Here is a 19,163-nt window from a genome sequence, read left to right as displayed (position 1 = left end):
CCCATACGTCCCACAACACCCCTATTTTTTAGGTCTGTTGGTTGTGTACTCTCGTTTTTTTTTTACTGTCCTCGCCTTTTTGTTAGAGCTCACCGTGTCCTACATGAAACACCAACTATATACACTCAAGTTCTGTCACCTTAAAGCTTTAAGTGATCGAATGAAGTTGAATCCACAAGAGATCTGTAGAGAGGTAATTATATGTGCAGCCTATTTACATTTACAACCGTCATACGACGGCGCACCGAGATATTTCGAACAAGAATTCGTTAAGAAACTTTTTTCACGTTTGCTTTTTTTTCCCTGACAAAACCTTGAATGCGTTTTTTCGCAATAGTTAATTGCAGGTACATACAGAAAACACGCCAATAATTTAACATATGAAGTACTTGCACGCAATGAAGCACGTTTTTGTCGCAAAAAGTACAGAGTTACGTTCCATGCTTTCGCAGGGGCACTTGCATACGGTTTCGCGAATCGACGAGAACAGTTTTGTTATGGCGTTAAAAGAGCAACAACCAATTGAAAATGCGAATCACGACGTTGCAAAAGGGGAGCTCAGGTATGGTATCCTCCGGCTGTTGGGTTTCTGGCAGCTGCAGGTTGTCCAGGTGGCTGATGAGGCAGCTCGTATTTATCGCAGACACTTTCCTCTACGAGTATATATAAACTCGGTACATGCTGCTTTCCTTGCGTTTACTTTTGCTTCTCTCGAAGAAATCTCGACAATCTATCTTTTGCGCCATTGTATAGCGGGATATCTCACCTCTTCGCACATACTTTTCATGACTCAAAGATGTGCTTACGCAGTGTGTGTAGGAAGCTTACACGACCAGCCTTGGCTTGATGTGATATCGAGTGACACGATGATCGTTACTGCTTGTGTAGAAGTCTGAAACGTATACGTGTATGGGCCAGAATTGAGACCCAGGGTTCGCTTTATAGCCGGAAACCGCTTGGTGTAGAGCCGACACCAAACGCTACGCCTCTAGATTGACAGCCTTTGCTTTTTGACATGAGGGCTTGTTAGGGCATCAAACGTTGCGCGTCGAAAACACTAATTCGTAGGTGTGTGACGCGTTGGCCAATAGCGTATGCTCCTGCATGTACACGGGCTGCATAATCGTACCCACGGCTCAACGACTCGACTTATTTGCGATTGCGACAGATGAGTACCTTGATTCTGTGCAAATGAAAGGAGAGCAGGTGGAAGTGTCAAGCAGTTGGGTGTATTGGCACTATTACGTTGATAGGTCTGACGCCTTCTATGCTCTAGCGGTATCCATAGAATGCGCCAATAATTACAAATGGGAAAAGCATTGCTTCTTTTAAACGTGATCCTTGCTTTAACAAATGCCGGTGGGGGCCACCTGGTGTTGAAACGAATATACATTTCAATACCATGCGCTGTGTACAGTGAGCAAAAGAAACGTAATTTGATGAGCAGATAAGGCAGCCATTTTTGATTTAGCGAAGCACTATCAACGTCTGAAAGAGTGAGCATGCCTTGCGGATCACGCGATTAACTGCTTACTCCTGATGGTAACGTCCCGAAAAAAAATGTTCAACATTTTTCTTATCCAAAGCAGTGAACTTTTCTTCGGCAGCTTGCGTGCCGCTGCAGGTGAACCTTTTGAATTGAGAGAAAAAGCGAGAGTGGTCGCTTAGGGTTGCCGATGCAGTGCGAATCAGCAATGCGTACTTGTTCGTTGGGGGCCAGTTTTATTTTGTTTTTAGCGAGGTACACTACTTTTGCAGAAATAAATGCGAGGGCAGATATAGCCCATTTCAGTCAATGCCTATGTGATTTGATTTGATATGTGGAGTTCGACGTCCCAAAACCTCAATATGATTATGAGAGACGCCGTTGTACAGGGCTCCGGAAAATGCTTATGTTATAGAAAGGCTGCATGAAAATAAAGTTTTGTTTTGTTCCGTCTGCCGTTTGGCCAGCGTATACTGCGCATGTTGCCCGTATACAGGCAATATGTAACGTGAGTATGAGTCAACGCGTGCCATTTTTCATTTGTTCCCGTGTTTTAGAAATGGTGACCGGTTATAAGCACATATACAAGTGACAAAGACCTCGGTGTGTGGATATTGTAAAACCAAAACTACGAAAACAAGGATATCTTCGATGCTGTATTGGCAGGTAATACGATTTTCGGGCTCAATAGGATGATGCAATTGACCACACGCTTGTTTACGACACGCACATTTTCCTCTTTCCGGCTGCAGCCTTGGCGCACAGGCACCATCTCTTCTTTGTCTACCTCAACGTTTCTTTCCATGAGTGTTTCTTTACGCTCTATAGCGGGTTTATTTTTCGGGGTGAGCCAGCGTTCAGTGATATCTCGCGTGAACTCAGCTAGTGGATTTTCAGTTTAATAAACTGTAATAAAGTAATTGACAGACATCCGCTTGTATATCACATCCAGTGGAAGTGGCCTGAGCCGCTTGTAGAATAATAAAATATAACATGACATTCTAGAGGTATTACACAGGTAACATTTATTCAGAGTTATTCATCTTTTATATAAAGGGTGTTCCAGCCAACTACTTGGACGAGAATACCAGGGGAGACGACACGTCACTGGACTAGCAACTGAACCTTTATTGAAACTTTTCTAGCATTTTTATAGCATAAGACAGCGAATGCAATGCTAACCGATTCCCAGATTGGATGTTTATTCGCATAAATCTTTTTTTTTTCACTTAATAGCTTGGAAGGTGAGCTGATTCACTGTCCACTTTCATTGATGTCCTATCAGTAGGTTGCCTCAATGATAGGACAAGTGAACATGTGGCATCATTAGAAAGAACCACTGCTCAATATCTTGCCTTTCACAATCGCCAATGTAAGTGCATAGTCCAATTGTACGCCATGCAGGTTTCAGTAAGGAGCAAAGACAAGCTAACGCGCAAAATTTTAGAAGCCATGGCCATCGATGAAAGTTGACAATCATGCATTAGTCCGCCTTCCACACTACTAAAAGAAAAAGCGAAAACGAAAAATTCTTGAGACCAAACAGTCAAACTGGGAATAAGTGAGCACTGCATTCTTCACCAAATGGTAGAAAAATGCAAGGTAGGCTTCAATGAAGATTCAGTTGCTAGTGCAGTGGCGTGTCGTCTTCCCTTCTGTTTTCATCCAAGTAGTTGGCTGGAATCTCCTCAATATGTGTGACCCACGAGCTCAGGCAGGCACATATATATCTATGATAAAAGCGAACATGGAATCATATAGAAATCGTCCACTAGATTTAATCGAAAAATTGAGAGATTACGGCCAGTCCAAATGCTGGGCTTATTATTAGTGGAGGGTACCAACCAGAAAAAAAACTTTAGTTACGAAAAAAAAAAACTTATTGAATTACAATACTGGGTCGTCAGTGCCCACATTATGACAGTATTTCGATTTATTGATATGTGAGGTTTAACGTCTTAAAAGTACCATATGATTATGAGACGCGCTGTAGAGGAGGGCTCCGGAAATTTCCACCACCTGGGACTCCTTAGCGTGCACCGAAATCTGAGCAAACGGGCCTACAGCATTTCCGCCTCCATAGAAAATGCAGCCGCCGCACCGGCATTCGATCCCGCGACCTGTGGTCAGCAGCCGACCACTGCTCTATTTCTCGACCAGTGAGCTTCTGAGGGCGCGTACTTCGTGTAAGAAAGTAATTATGATAAAATGTTTGTACTTAACTCCCCCCCTAATTGTGCGTGTAATAGCGGGTTTAACTGGAAGGCAGGTCAAGCAAAATGCGGGAGAACGCTGATGAAGAACAAGGGACAAAAAGTAGTTTTTATCATCAATGGATATGCTAAAGAAAATCCGTGGTATTCCGTAATATGTTGAAATTGACAGAGCTTTACTCCCTCAGAATAAAAAGAAAAAAAAAATCAGCGGGGACTATATCACGCTGTGCATGTCACGATTCATGCAAGTTAGAAGAGCAGGTAAGGTATTCAAAAACGACTCTTAAACTTGAATTGCCCATAAGACCAAATTTTAGCGAATAGTTATGCTGCATGTATCCGTATATAACAAATACATTAGGTTACGAAAGTAAAATATGGTCAATTCTGCCCGAGGAACCAAATTGACGACGCTGTTCCTTCTCGAGCGCAATTTTTTCATTGCCAGGCTACATTCGCTTATATGATGGGCATCTATAGATAATCCTCTTGTGGGACATATTATATCGAAAGTGTCCGTTCATTTCAAAGCAGCACCTTCTGCACATTTGGCCACTCCGAATAAGTAATGGAGACAAGATGATAGCAAATTTCGCATGACGCTTACTCATGTACTTGCTATCGTCTTGCCTCCTTCTCTTATTCTGGTTCATTCGAATCTATGACCACTTCTGTAACACAAACTCACTCAAACAACCACACTGTTGAGTTTTGTTTCATTTGCTTGCTGTAGAGATGTTGAGGTTTATACCAGCTCGACTACTTTCTTTCTGTAAGTTTTTTTTAGGGGTGTAACTGGGAATAGAAATATGCCTGTGAACTGTCATTCCGAGCTGAGGGGAAAGGATTGTTCAACGCTTATTTTTCGGCGTAAAGCAAGCGTCAATTTCAAATCCTGCATGTAGGTTGTTTTTTTCTCTTGTTGTGTTGCTGTTAAAATCACCAATTATCAGACGCAACAAAGATGCGCCCCATTACATCATTGTTGGAATTTCGAGTTATATGTTACTTTATTGACAAAGGTAAATAGTGTACACACTATTTACCTTTGGTAAATAGTGTGTACACTATTACCTTTGTCAATTTTACCTTTTGGTCAATTGTACACTATTACCTTTGTCAATTTTAGGTATTTACCATGTAGGGTACACACTTAAGTGTGTACCCTACATGGTAAATAGTGTACACACTTAAGTATGCTATTGTGTGATTTTCACGTTTTTCTAAGGAGCGATATATGCCGCGTTGCTGCCTGTGCATGGCATATACACCGGGACATCAACATGATGACGATGATTGAGGTGATGACAACGAGTCTCCTAGAGTGCTTGAAGTTAACCACATTACTTATTTGTTATATAAATATGTAACAGTGTGTTACGTCTCGCATACACATTATTCTTGCTCTAGTGTTCTGCCACGTGTTAGTGTAACCAGGCGCAAAATGATGTAGAACTATTCCGAAATCCGTATCCAGTTTTCCTCACTGGCTTTCTATGATTTGGGTGAAGTCTACTGGTGGATTCCCACAACCCTCGTGTGTCACGTTATGCAATAAAAATGAAAATGAAAAAAAAAGTGTCACATCTCAAATTGACTCCTTATGGCACGTATGGTTAGGTCATTAGGTTGTCCTGATACAGCTACACCTCTCTGTCGGTCCTTTACCATTGGTTCGAAATCTTTGGTCATGAGACGTCAAAACGTTACACGTCAAAATGATCTGCATACGCTGACCAGCTCATTTATATGCGGAGCAAAATTCACACTTTCACAGAATAGCCAGATAGTGCGCTCTTTCAATAAAAAATGGTTGCCTACTAATTCGACTGTGGTTGCGCATCACTGATGTCAAAAAATAATATATTAGCGCCTACCTAGTATTCTTGAAGGGCTTATAACGTCGTCGAGAAGCTTTCGCCCAATACAAGGTGGCCCCGGGAACTCTTTTTTGCTGAAGAAGCATTTTTCAATGTCTTGCTGCAAGCTACCGCTATTGTTTCAAGCCACTGCAGGATACAAAATCGATGGGAAGGAGAACCAGTTGGAGGCAGGTGCAACCTTGACCAACTCAGCCCAACCAACGCCTCTTCGCTTCGGTGCACTTATCGAGTCATGTCATCCGGTAGGAAATAAATCGTCTTAGAGCAGGCAACGCTATTCGTTTTGCCAAGAAAGTTAAGGGGATTTTCCTGGTGAATGGGAAAGGTGTATGACTGAGTTCTTCAAAAAAAAAAAAAAGTTGCTTCGCGGTTTTCGCTAGTGCTCGCGTTGGCATTTCTGAATGAATGAATAAACAGATTTAATTTCTAGAGAGTTACAGAAACACGAAGTGAAGCTAAAAGCCATTCGGCCTGATGTGGCTTCGCTACGCAAAATGGCAAAACGTTCAGAAAACAGTGCTACAATAAATATTGTCAAAATACAAGGAGCAGCAAAATGATATAACACAACAAGAGCACAAACATTTACAAAATATGCTGCATAGGCATTCAAAGTCAGACATCGAGGTTATTTACATTACGTAAAAATAAATGCGAAAGACACACACTTACAGTATTGAAATACATATTTATATAATAATTTATTACACTCATATATTCATCTACACATATGTAGGTACATACGTCTGATAAACACGGGATTTGTACCTAAAGATGAGACAGTGTAATATATGTGGAACCTAGCCAGGAACATAATGTTTACTTTATTTCATGAAAGAGTTGATATTTGATGTGATACTTGAATTACGTTAATGTGACTTTAAAGTTTGTTTATTCACCTAAACGATTTAGAAGCTGTGGGGCGTGATATGTAATTAGAGCTCTACCGTTGCCAATTCTGGTAGCAGGGACGTGAATTAGTTGCTTACGGAGCGAGTTTCTTAGGGCGCATTTCTGTACTGTCATTGTGTGGAGTTTGTTTTTATAAATGTAAAGTAATAGCTTCTATTCATACACCTGTCTTGCTTTGTGTATACAATGATTTTTTAAATAGCAGACTGCTAGACATCTACCTTGGGTTACCACAATATTTTTTGAATAGACAGAGGCCTTTTTTTCTGCAAGATTTCCTTTTTGTTTAAATTCTTGTCACTTGTGCCCCATACAAGCATAGTATAATTCAAACGCGAATAAAAAGAGCGTAGTATATCTTTCTTAAACCAAATTGGTATAAGTGTATTTAGTTTAAACAAACAACCAACAGTCTTGCTTTGTTCCAATGCGAGACTCAACTTTAAGGCCTGGCGGAACGGGAGAAAAACAGGACGGAACGGTTTTACGTCATTGCACCTTAGAATTTAATAAAAGCGCGTACAGAGGACTTACTTCTAAAGTAAAAATTTAGCCAATATTATGTTAAGTATATCTTTAAAGAACGTGGCAAAGAACACTTAGGAGCATTGGAAATCCAAGCAAAAGTTTAAGTTACAAATATTTAATTATCGCATACGAAGGTTCCGTTTGCGATCACTTCGTTACATTAAAAGGAGGACCGTAAAGATTAACGAGAAGGTGTTTTTACGCCATTGGGACACAAATTTATACATATGCACGATGCCTCTAATCATGTAGCTTTACTGAGATACGCCAGTGACTGTCTTCCTCCGTTTACTTTGCTTGGTATTTCGAATCGACACCTCCTTCTTTTTCAGATAGTTTGGTTAAGAAAAAAGGAAGTTATAGTATTTAAAATATTTATTCTCTTCTCGCTCCACCCCCAAAACAGAACTGGCACGCGAAGTGCTGAAGTTTTGTGTTTGTCTCTCAAAGGCGGTGAGTTTTTAAATGCGAACGATTTCGTAGGGTTGATCCACGGAAGATAAAAAAAAAAACATGGTATACTTAACATCTACGATTCTTTCGTTTTTTGTACATAATGCCAGTATGACTGAGCAGCTCAAAATCACATTTTGTTTTAAAATGAAAAAAAAAACTTTGAACCAAGAAAAAATTGAGAAGCATTCCCGGGTGCTGACGGCCATTTTACGAAAAGTGCATTTTCGTAAATTTCCAACAAGTAAAACATCGACGCAACCTATATATCACAAATGTGTTTCTACGTAGAAAGTAGATGTAATAAAGAAGCAGATGACTTGATGTTCTATAATTCTGGGTAACTTAAGTATTTTTTAAACATCTCAGAAAACAATGTGTTTTTGAAACTTGCTCGTTCTCGAGTTGAGTTGCTGTTTATATTTACAGCACTGATAGTGCTTTATGTGAATAATTATACCCTACATTTATATTTGTGTAGTAATTAAAAAATGAAGTTTTGTTGCTGAAAAGATAAAAAACCTAAAAATGTAGTAACTTTTAAAATATATAATACAGAAAACTACTCCCAATTTCGCAGAAAACTATTTAAATTTCTCTTTGAGGACTGCATTATTTTATTATAGAAACATGTATCGCTTTCATAAAAACAAGCTGAGAAAATTTTCGAACATCGTGTTTTCCGAGCGCTTTCGCTGCCGTGTAGGTGACATCTCTTGTGGGAAGAAAATAAAATAACGCCCTTTTTTTCTTCTCATATTTTGCAAAATAATCATCAGGAGGTATTTTCCACCAGTGGAAAGTGTTCTTTAAAAAGTAACCCCCACCCTTTCTCCAAAAAAGGTTGATATGTAGTGTTTAACGTCCCACAACCACCATATGATTATGAGAGACGCCGTAGTGGAGGGCTCCGGAAATTTCGACCACCCGGGGTTCTTTAACGTGCACCCAAATCTGAGCACACGGGCCTACAACATTTCCGCCTCCATCGGAAATGCAGCCACCGCAGCTGGGATTCGATCCCGCGACGTGTGGGTCAGCAGCCGAGTACCTTAGCCACTAGACCACCGTGGCGGGGCGTCCAGGAAAGGTCCCCGCCCTAATTATATCTACGACCCTTATAGGTGCACGCCGGAACTGTTTGTTTGAATTCGATTCTTCATAAAGGAACGCAGTGCCGAATTCATCTATACTTTTACTAGGACGAGTGTAAAGTGCCTCGCAGGTAGATGATGATCCACATTGGAACTTAATTGGCTCAAAAGGCGGCCCTCTGAGCATACCGTGACTAACAGGCACCATGACTTCCGACACCTTCTTGTATCAGTGGTCACCTTCCGCAGGATAAGCGGGAATTCACTTGCAAGCTCCTGTGCCGTTTGTAGAAGGTGCTTATTGCCACTTCTGAAAGCATGCTCTGCGAGAGGAACGAGCGAAATAGCTGACGCCCATTGCGCGGTGGCGGTGGTATACTTCTCTGCGTGCAGTGCTCCTCTCCAACGGCTTGCTGCCGGCCAACATCTTGGAAGGCAGCCTGGTGAGCGTCGGCTCCTACTCTCAATGCCTCAAGGCGCGCGTGCTCGACGACCATGGACATGTGAAGTTCAAGGGCCAGTACTGCTCCCTCTTCATCAAGCCCGCCAGGTTGCTGCTCAGGACGCTCGCCGATAGATTTCACATGACGAGTGAGCTCACGGTGAGCAATGAGTCAGATATGGTGTTCTGTCACATTTATTACTGACGTTACTCTATTAATGAACCTTTAAAAACATTTAAGGGTGTATGTATTTCGACTATATATCATGCGGTATCCGAACGCTGCCCCATATAATGCAAATCGATGGACAAAAGTGGCGTAAAGAGACAACAAAGCCACGTCCATAAGGTCTACGTGGAAGTCACCAGCTAGTGTAAAGAATTTGTGCTTGCAGGTGCTTTACATTTCTCTGTCACATTTATGATTAATATTTCTATATTGTAAACCTTTTTTTTGCGCCTCACATATACCGCACATTACCGGAACGTTGCGCCATATAATGTAGCCACGACAATGGACACAGGACAAGATATAGCCCCTCATGGTGCTTCGCCATAAGAAAAAAAAAGGAGGCGGATTCTTTTGTTATAGAAATACTATAACACGAACATGTACGAGTTTTAACAGAGATGGTTGCACGTTTGTCGGCATTGCTTCTCCAAAAGGGTGAAGGCATTAATGAATGCTATAGCAAGAAATTGCAATGTCACGGGAAAAACGGCAAGCAGCTCGAAACTTGCTGTGCGCTCCTCAAGCAGAAAAGACGCACGAAAAGCACACGAGGAGAAGCGCGAACTAACAAGTGCCAAAGCTTGGAACTTGGAGTGGTTTTCTCTAACACAAAGAAGGACATTTGAAACGAACACACAAGTATACACAGAATGAGCGCGAACTAACATCTGTGACAATTGTCAGTTCTCTGAACAGCGCACTCCTCTCGCAAACGTGGCCGCTGCAACTAGCCAAGTGACCTTTCTGTTCTATGTAACTTTAACGCATACTTGCAGTGAAAGCACAAGACGTACAAGTCACCCGTAATGAGACAAGAATATGCACATGAGCGACCGCGGCACGCGCCCATTACAACCCACGAGGCGACAACCTTCAAAGCGCCCCCTTAGTGTCCTTCGTACCATTTCGCTAGTGATAAGACCATCCTGAAGCCACTGATATCAGATTACCGTCAACGGTGAATGGTTTATATAAGAAGCTCGCCATTAAACCGCTGAACAATGTACCTTCTGTGGCCGAGGTGATTCGCGCCGCGCGCTGAGAGTGAGGGGCCGTAGGTTCGACTACCGGTGGCAGAACGTTTAAATACGATAGCCATTTTTCGAATACTTTAAAGCTGAAGTTTTGGTCTGTCTGTCTGTCTGTCACATGGTTCAGCCACCCAGCCAAAACTTAAGCACTTGCTAAACACCCAGCCATCTTGAACTTGTGGCATGCGTTCATACTTGTGTACATTATCGATCGAAAAAGCAAATATCACGCGTATCTGAGGCACATCATGAATACGTAATAAGTGGTGCGTTCTTTTACTAGAAAATACATAGATACATAATTATAAAGAACCTAGTGTTTCTTAGGCTGCGCTGAAAATGCGACGCTATGCACACACACGCACACACACAAAAGCCGACGGAAGACTATTGCCTTTCGACAACATTTGCAGCGAAGCAAGCCGATACGCGGCCAATGTTTTCTTCTAGTTCTTTTTCTTCGCACTTTGTTATTGTAAGTATTACGACGTCATATCCGTGACGAAAATACGTTTCTGGAGTCATGATGTACCCCTGCATAAAACACTTCCGCGATCGCGTGGTGGCATTATACCTAACATTTTATGGAATCATTGCTAGAAGCTTTCATGAACTTCGGTAATGAATTCATTAGGAAAACTTGGGCCCTTCGGTAATACAGTCAAACACATTGATGGAAGCGTATTGTTGGTTAGCCACCAGCACACACCAAATACGTTGAAATGTGTGTTATACAGACCACTACATCTGGTCCTGCAAGTGCTTTTTCTCTAAAACGAGGCGGGTCATTTACAATGTAAAAAAGCAAAGAACATTGTTAATCTCTACGTCATAAAATCAGTAAAAAATTAAAGTGAAACGTGTCCTCACAAAATTTGTTGAATGTAAAGCTGTGCGGACCTGTGGAAGCACATGTCAATTATACGTACTTTTCAAGCACCCAAGGAACATAGATTGAGCTTCCATGAAAAGTCTAAGCGTTTAGTGTTTCTCAGTGCTTGTCGATGCTTCGAAGTATTTAAAAAGGGGCACTGACAAGAAACATTTCAGTTGTTTTTCCGGAATATCACAGAAAATGTACTGCTAAATTTCAGCGCACATGATGAAAATGATTTACAGTATGTTTTAAAAGCTAGATTCGGTTCTTACTGTACAGCCACGTCACAACGCGATGTGAGCATCGCGTCAAGTGCTCGCGCAAGATATTGGGACAGATAAGGTGGTTTTGAGACGTTAAACCCCACATATCAACTAATGAATCAACCATGTTTGCACAGTTCCACTCAGCGACTCCGTTGGTGATGCACAAGCGGCCCTATGAAAAGTTTTGATCCCTAACGTTGTTACAACTAGCCAGACTGCTGCGTGAAGTCAGCAGAATTAGTCCTGTAGCCTGATGCCAAGTTAGTGTCGATGTTTTCGCCATAGGAAAATTGACCTCAATATCCAAATAAAATACCTGATTGTATTTGATGAGCTTTGTACTAGCTCAGGGCCATCTCTGTACGCAGGAGATTTGTATGGCTGCGTAAATTCATCGTAAAAAACTGGTGTCAGTACCCCTTTAACGCGCAAATAGGAATGTATGTTTTGTAAAATTATTTATTAGGCTTACTGTGTTAGAGTACCTTTAGTATATTAACAGTAATTTTGTCTAGAAAGTGAGGGGAGTGTTTTAAAGGAGGGAAGAAGGATTGTTTGTTTTACGGTATTCTTGAGCCATTCATACAACACTCACCAAATTATTAATGCGGCCTATACGTCTCTGGCAGCTTTGTGTTTTTCGGTGCCTCCCAACTGTTATATCAGAAGCATTTATATTTTGCTGTGCATCACAGAAACGTTTCGCTCTATGTTTCAGGGCAGACGCGCTCTTATCAACGGATCGACCAATGAAAAAGTCTCTAACCCAAATATTAGGTTTGGAATATGCGCTCCATCCACTTGCTCAGCGAACGACTTGCAATTCATAACAACCAAAAGTAAGTAATTCAGATTGGCTCTTTGAGTTAATTGAAATTGCTCAGATAATAGCAATGTGTGAATTTAATGTACGCTAAGATTTCATACCGTTCTGGTTTTGCGATCAATTGTGCGTATAACGGATGCGTGTTCGGTGCCAACGTGAAAACCTGTGGGAAGTGCACACTATCTGCCGCCTCACGTCTGTGCTATGTTTACTTTGGCATACAAAAATTCCCCGAGTCTTTAAGTTCCGACTTGACTTACTCAAGGTCACGATGCAAGCATACTTTAGGTGAGCGAACGCCGCGGAGCGACCGCTTGGCGGGGATGGACCGATTATCTCATTTGCGGCATGACATAGATGGCCCGCCGGACTGAAGACTCGTGGCGAGCTGCTGGCAAACTCCGCAAAGCACATCCGGCACGTGGGTGACGGTTTCCAAATCTGAGAAAACTGGGTTATCGCGCGATATCAACCATGCGACGCACATAAAACGGCGCCGCTAAAGAGGGGGTGATAAGGGAGGAGGAGGACAGTGCAGCGAGGGTGTTGTGGTGACGATAAACGAGCGCCGCTACTTTCCCACGTATGGGGCTTTCCTACATCGAAGGGGGGACGGGGGAGTGGGGCATAAAACCCCTTGATCTTGGGAAAGTAACGACACTCTCCTCCACGTGCGCGTTTCCTCCTTGATTCTCCTCGCCCGCTTACCGTACGCGCGGCGCGTGGCGTCATTTTTCGCGGATGCTCCCGCGGGCGCGCCGCAGAATTTAATGGAGGCGGGTTATTTGCGGCAGCTTGCGTGCCTTAGTAGTGCTGAAGTTTTTTTTTTTCAAAATAGAATAATAAAACTAAGAACACTGAGGCAAAAATTCATCGAAAGATTAGCTTTTTTCAATGGTCGTATACGTGGGGCATGCTAATAAATAAAGGTTTTTATGGAGAGTTCTACGATGCGGATGTTTTTCTGACGCATAATAACATGCTGTACGCTTGCATCTGATATAGTTTCGCTTGTGGCATGTCCGTCTGTGTTGTGATTTTTTTTTTCGTGCGTGTGAGCCGGTATACGACACAGGTACTTACAGCGTCCCATATTACAATGACTTCGTGGATGGTGGAACGTTTAAGCATGTGTTCATCTACTTGGCGTGACAGTAGCTTTGCGCAGTGGTCTCCAAACTGAAGAAACCCTTTGAGCAATGCCAGTACCATTAAATATCACCAAGAGTGACTCATCTACCACAATAACAGAAACATAAGAAAGGGAATAGTTAGAACTGTGTTTTGACGTTGTTGTCATAGAAACTAGCGATCGGGTTACCTGTCAAAGGTTAAACAGGAAGGTCATCATAATCTGCGCCTCGATAGCGACCAGAAAATCCTATCCGGACTGACTGATGCCGGTCAGAAGTACACATGTGGCACTGGTATAAAAGATAATATAGTTTCTTATTGGTGAACGGAAACATGCAGGTGTGACGAAAACGATTGCGGCCATGGTCTCCTAGAAAATGGATCACTTTCGCTGTCACTGTACTATAGCTTTTTTTTTTCATTGAACGTCAGTGTTTCTTTCCTTCTTTCGATCAACCGCATCTCTTTCATAATTTTTGTGTGTTGGTACACCCCCCCCTCCCCCAAAAAATGCCCCTAAGGAAACGAGCGTCAATAAGTGTCATCTCGAGTCATTCATTCATTTGTTTTCTCCAACAAACGTTTTCGTAAACGAATCCTAACAGTCAGAAAAAGTGCGATCGAGAAGCTGTGTCAACCCACGTAGTTCGCAGCGAAAGCGGAATACAGGTGTGGATTTTCGACGATTGCCGAGGTGGGTGCGATATGATGAAGTATAAGCTGAATATTTTTATTTACTTTATTTATTTATTTAGAAATACTGCAGACCAGCGTTTTGGTCCAGACAGGAGGGGCATAGGAAACATGAAGTGATTCATAACAGAAAAAAAACAAGTATCTGTATGTTAACAGAGGTCACATGTCTTTGAAACAGCAACAAAATTTAAAACACATTTGCACACTCAAATCTTCGAGTAGATAACTTTCCAGCCCGAACCCGAATATTACCGGGCAGCGGATAGTCCCGGTGTTCACTCGCCTGAAGTATTCTCCCACCGCGATCAAGGCCAAGTAGTGTATCAGCTGGCATGAGCTTCTTGAAGATGTTGATTGTGTTTTCTGGTCCGCCTCAAGAAGCTACATTACGGTGACGTCAGCTGTTCAGGTGAAATCCCTGCTTGAAGTTGTGTTCCCGAATACTAGGCTTATGTCGCTTTTCTGTTCAGAATATTGATAGTGTTCATATGGTCAGTTGTTAAGCTAGTTGTTACACATTACGAATTAGGACAATTTTTGTAGTGAAGTGAACAAGTTTTTTGTACAGTATCTATAGTGGTTGTTTTCTTGCGGCCGAATTTATATTCACTAAGAAACCTCAATTGTCTTGTAGGTGGTAGCGATCATTCCAATTGTTCACAGAAATTATTAAAAAAAAACAGGTTTGCGTACATGATGATATCTTGTAAGTGAAGTAAAATCTCGGCCACCTGATACTAGGCCGACAAAAAAAAAACTGCTGAAAGGGCGAAAAGATGTTTTTATTTACCAAAACGAAAAAAAAAAACAGAACCTTTTTTAGCTTACGAGGACTAGTTATGCCGCAAATTCATTCTTCGACGTCTACGTTTGTTTTACTTGTTTTGAAAGGAAAATCTGGACGTCTGGGAAAAACATTTGGCGGCCACATCTCCATAGGTTTGAAAGGGTTGACGCTTGAGAAAGTTGGTGGGGATACTTGTCAAAAAGTGATAACAGCACATATAACGATTAAGATTTATCAATCCAGCCATAGGTCGGTTGAAAAGTGGTGTTTACTCAGACTCAAGAAATATACTTTACCCTTAGGGCTCACTCGGACTCAGACTCACCAAAACTTTCTTCAGAGGGACCCTGTTAGACTTAGACCCACAAAAATGTTCCGTAACCAGACTCCCTCGAACTCCAAATCACTAAAATAGTACACATCAGAACTTGCTCAGACAGATTAACAGCCCCATCTGAGGTTGAGTGAGTCTGCCTTGATGGACTCATGACTGACTTTGCCCACCTATGCACATCCCTAATGCACAGTCCAAAGTAATATGCTCGCTTACGACAACCAGCTTCTATTACACATTAAGCCCAGCATTTATATTTACATAGCAAACTACTAGATTTGTCAGTGAACTCCATATGAAAAGGCTCGATGTCTGGGGCGATGCAAAGTGGCAAGCGGCGACTTCACTATTGCTTCGGTAGCTTCCGCTCCAGCAATCTCCAGTTTATCCTTCTTCGGCTGCACGCGGTGATCAGTTTATGTTAATGCGAAGCTGCCTACACAATGCATATCAATGAATGTTTGCTGAATGTGTGGACGAAAACTGATCTGTCACTTGTGTAGGACGTGGGGGAACAGCAAGAGCTCATGTGTAGTTTTGTTTGTTTGCGACAATAGCTATACGCGCCTGATGCAGTCACGTGTAAGGTAGAGTGGGATAAAATGCGACAAAAATTTTACAATATAGTAAATATTTATTTTTACTTCACTCCTTACTAAGAAACATCAATGCCGGAACTTTCCTTTGGGTACAAGGTATGTACTGTATATTGCCATGTTGCCACTGTTCTAAACATTGTTTTAAAATAAAATAAAAAAATCCTCCAGATGCCTCATTTTGCCCCAACCTGCAGGGCAAAACGAGACGCTGCGTGGGGCAAAACGAGACACTGAAAAAATTCATTCATGTAGTTTTTGCAGTAGGAAGACTTGAAATTTATCCTGTGGGCGCTCACACAGTCTTACAGTCGTTGGGCTCCACGGATATAATCTAAACAGAACGCGGTGTTGTGTTGCTCTGAAACTCCTAGAAGATCAAACACCGCCAGCATTTCTTTGTGCTAATGTTGTGTTTTGTTAAACGCTTGCACCTCGTTGGATTATTCGTCAATTGGAGGCTAGATATGTTTTGATGTATCTTCTTCACCTTTTCTGCCATTTTGATGCAGAACTTCTTAGGCATTTCATGGCTTTTAACTTCGTCCGCTGGATTTTGTGAGGCAATGAATTTAAAGCTGTAATAGATTCAGAAGTTTTCTAACGCTTGTTTATTAGGGTATTGGAGAAACCTTGTTGAAACTCAATCCCAAGACGTGTTTGTGCACGACTTGACTTGGAGATGCCGGCAATTTTTATGCGTACCTAGAGAGCCTCCTTGAAAGCATTGAAAAACCTTGATGCAGTAGGAATGGAGGGAATCATGTCCTGAATGGCAATCTGTGCTTTTTGTGTCGTTTACCTCCCACGAAGCTCTGTATAATATTTTCTTGCATGTCCGATCCCTTTAAAACAAAGAAATATAATATATAACTAGTGTAAGTTAATGGTTTATTGATAAGACACAGTCAAAGGCAACTGGATGCCTTTTCATCGTGTTTTGCTTCTCTCACATGCAAGCACTAAAAAGAAAATTGCTTTGTCTCTGGACACGAAACGATCTAAACTTTTGGTGTTGTGTAGCTCATAGTCTAAAGTAACCAAATAATTATTTACGTTACTGCACTAACGCAGGAATAGCGTCATGCACGAATCCAAAAATTTCGCAGCAGAATTTCACCCCTTTTGGACGGGTCACGAACACACTGACACCAGCTGCGCAACTTTTCCGGCGCAAAAGCTGTGAACAATCATCAACTTTTACACATGAAAAGGTAGATAAGGCCCATCACTTATCGCTGAAAAAAAAAAAGAAAAAAAAGTTTTTGTGTTAGCTACAGGGGCCGGCAAAGTCAAAACGTCGCATTTTGGCCCGTGTCTCATTTCACCCCGCCCCACCCTAAATCATACCCATATCATCTACTTTGTATATTTATGTTGAAATAGGCTTGACGAACGTGCCATATTGGCACCGCATTAATAAGGGTGATAGCAGCAGGTTTTAATGTGCCCTAATAAGATGTGTGAATATGAGGTGCTTGTACATTTCGCGTAATATCTTTGCAGTTTCCCTCAGTGAACCCTTTATGAATAAATCTGTTCATTTCCCGGAATAGCTACTCACACAAGGCAACAACATCCTCATGGATAACAATTAATATTATGGACCACCTGAGAACGAAGGCAAACGATCGCTGTTTCAATTCTGCCGCGGCGGTGTAGTCAAGATGGTGGTAGGCTGCTGAACCGAAGGTCACGGGTTAGACCCTATGGATTGATTGATTGATATGTGGAGTTGAACGTCCCAAACCCACCGTAGGATTATGAGAGACGCCGTAGTGGAGCGCTCCAGAAATTTTGACCACCTGGGGTTCTTTAACGTGCACCGAAATCTGAGCACACGGGCCTACCGCACTTTTGCCTCAATTGAAAATGCAGCCGCCGCAGACGGGATTTGATCCAGCAACCTGCGGGTCAGCAGCCGAGTATCTTAGCCACATGACCACCACGGCGAGGTATGGGTTCGATCCCAGTCGCGGCGGTCGCATTTTCATAAAGACACAATGCTAAAGCCCCGTGTACTGTTCGATGGCAGTGCACAATAAAGAAAAAGAGATCGTCAAAATTTCCGAAACCCTCCACTACGGTGTCCCTCCTAAACATGTCGTGGTTTCGGGGCGTAAAACGTAAAGAAATATTAATGGGGATAGCGAACTGATCATACAACAGCAGGGGTATTTGTTTACAGTGGCACACACACACACACACACACACACACACACACACACACACACACACACACACACACACACACACACACACACACACACACACACACACACACACACACACACACACACACACACACGCGCGCGCGCGCGCGCGTGCGCGCGCACATTATTTTTAACCCACTTTTTTCTTGATATTCACATTACAATTTGGTCTAATAACTTCCGCTATGCTTTTCTTGGAATTATTGGCATTATTGTCTGTTAGATCGCATTAATATTGTGTCAAACACGGAAAAAGGAGCCCTTAAGTATGCAATTCTTTCCTTAATTCAATAACAAGGGTCTCGTACTGGCAGACTTGATGCCTTGAAGTTGTATACGAAGAACCATTGGTCAGCTGCCAGCTCATAATAAGTATACGTGCTACGTGACGCCATACAGGCTCATAAAGAGCCACACTCGCCGCCATGGCCACTGTTGGAGCTGACTGACACTCCCTCGTTTAGTTTACATATATACCCAATTAAGTGGCTGGGAGGATAGCCGCCGTTGTAGCTCAGTTGGTACAGCATTGAACGCGTTCTTCAAAGGTCGCAGGTTTGGATCCTGTCCCACTGCAAGTTATCTTTTCACCCACTTTTCTTTCTTCACATTTACATTAGAAGTCTGTCTAATAAATTTCCCTTTAATTTCCTTGGCAACATTGTTTGTTGGATCTCATTAGTATTGTGTCAAACGCGGGAAAACAAGCCCTTTATTATACACTTTTTTCCTTAATTCATTAACGAGGGTCTCATACTGGCAGACGTGGTGCCTTTAGGTTGCATACGAGGGACCATTGGTCAGCTGCCAGCTCGTAATAAGTTCAAGTGGTACGTTACGCCAAAAAGGCTCATATAGAGTGTGACACAATCGCTGCCATGGCTACTGGTGGCACTGACTTAAACTCCCATGTTTAATTCACATATATACCCAATAAAGTTGCAGGAGGGATAATCGCCGTGGTATTTCAGTTGGTATAGCATCAAACGCGTTTTTCGAAGGCCGCACGTTCGGTTCCTGCCCGCGGCAAGTTGTCTCTTTCTCTTTACCCACTTTTCTTTGTTCACACTGGCATTACAATTGTAATAAAGGTCTATATAATTTACTTGGCAATATTGTTGGATGTAGGTCTATATAATTTCCTTGGCAATATTGTT

At 42.1% G+C, this 19,163-nt stretch overlaps 1 protein-coding gene across 2 annotated transcripts in view; it reads left to right on the top strand.

The window, feature by feature from the left end:
* Positions 1-19,163, top strand: part of LOC119161373 (nose resistant to fluoxetine protein 6) — an 82,905-nt gene that overhangs the window by 10,887 nt on the left and 52,855 nt on the right. For both annotated transcript variants that reach the window (XM_037413814.2, XM_037413813.2), the window contains exons 2-3: positions 8,966-9,174; positions 12,139-12,259. In XM_037413814.2, coding sequence (XP_037269711.2) covers positions 8,966-9,174; positions 12,139-12,259 — 330 coding nt within the window. The remainder of the gene's footprint in view (positions 1-8,965; positions 9,175-12,138; positions 12,260-19,163) is intronic.

The sequence above is a fragment of the Rhipicephalus microplus genome, unplaced genomic scaffold (genome assembly GCF_043290135.1).
Source record: "Rhipicephalus microplus isolate Deutch F79 unplaced genomic scaffold, USDA_Rmic scaffold_65, whole genome shotgun sequence".
NCBI lineage: Eukaryota > Metazoa > Arthropoda > Arachnida > Ixodida > Ixodidae > Rhipicephalus > Rhipicephalus microplus.
The sequence above is the reverse complement of the archived record's forward strand: the minus strand, read 5'-3'. Positions and strand labels throughout refer to the sequence as shown.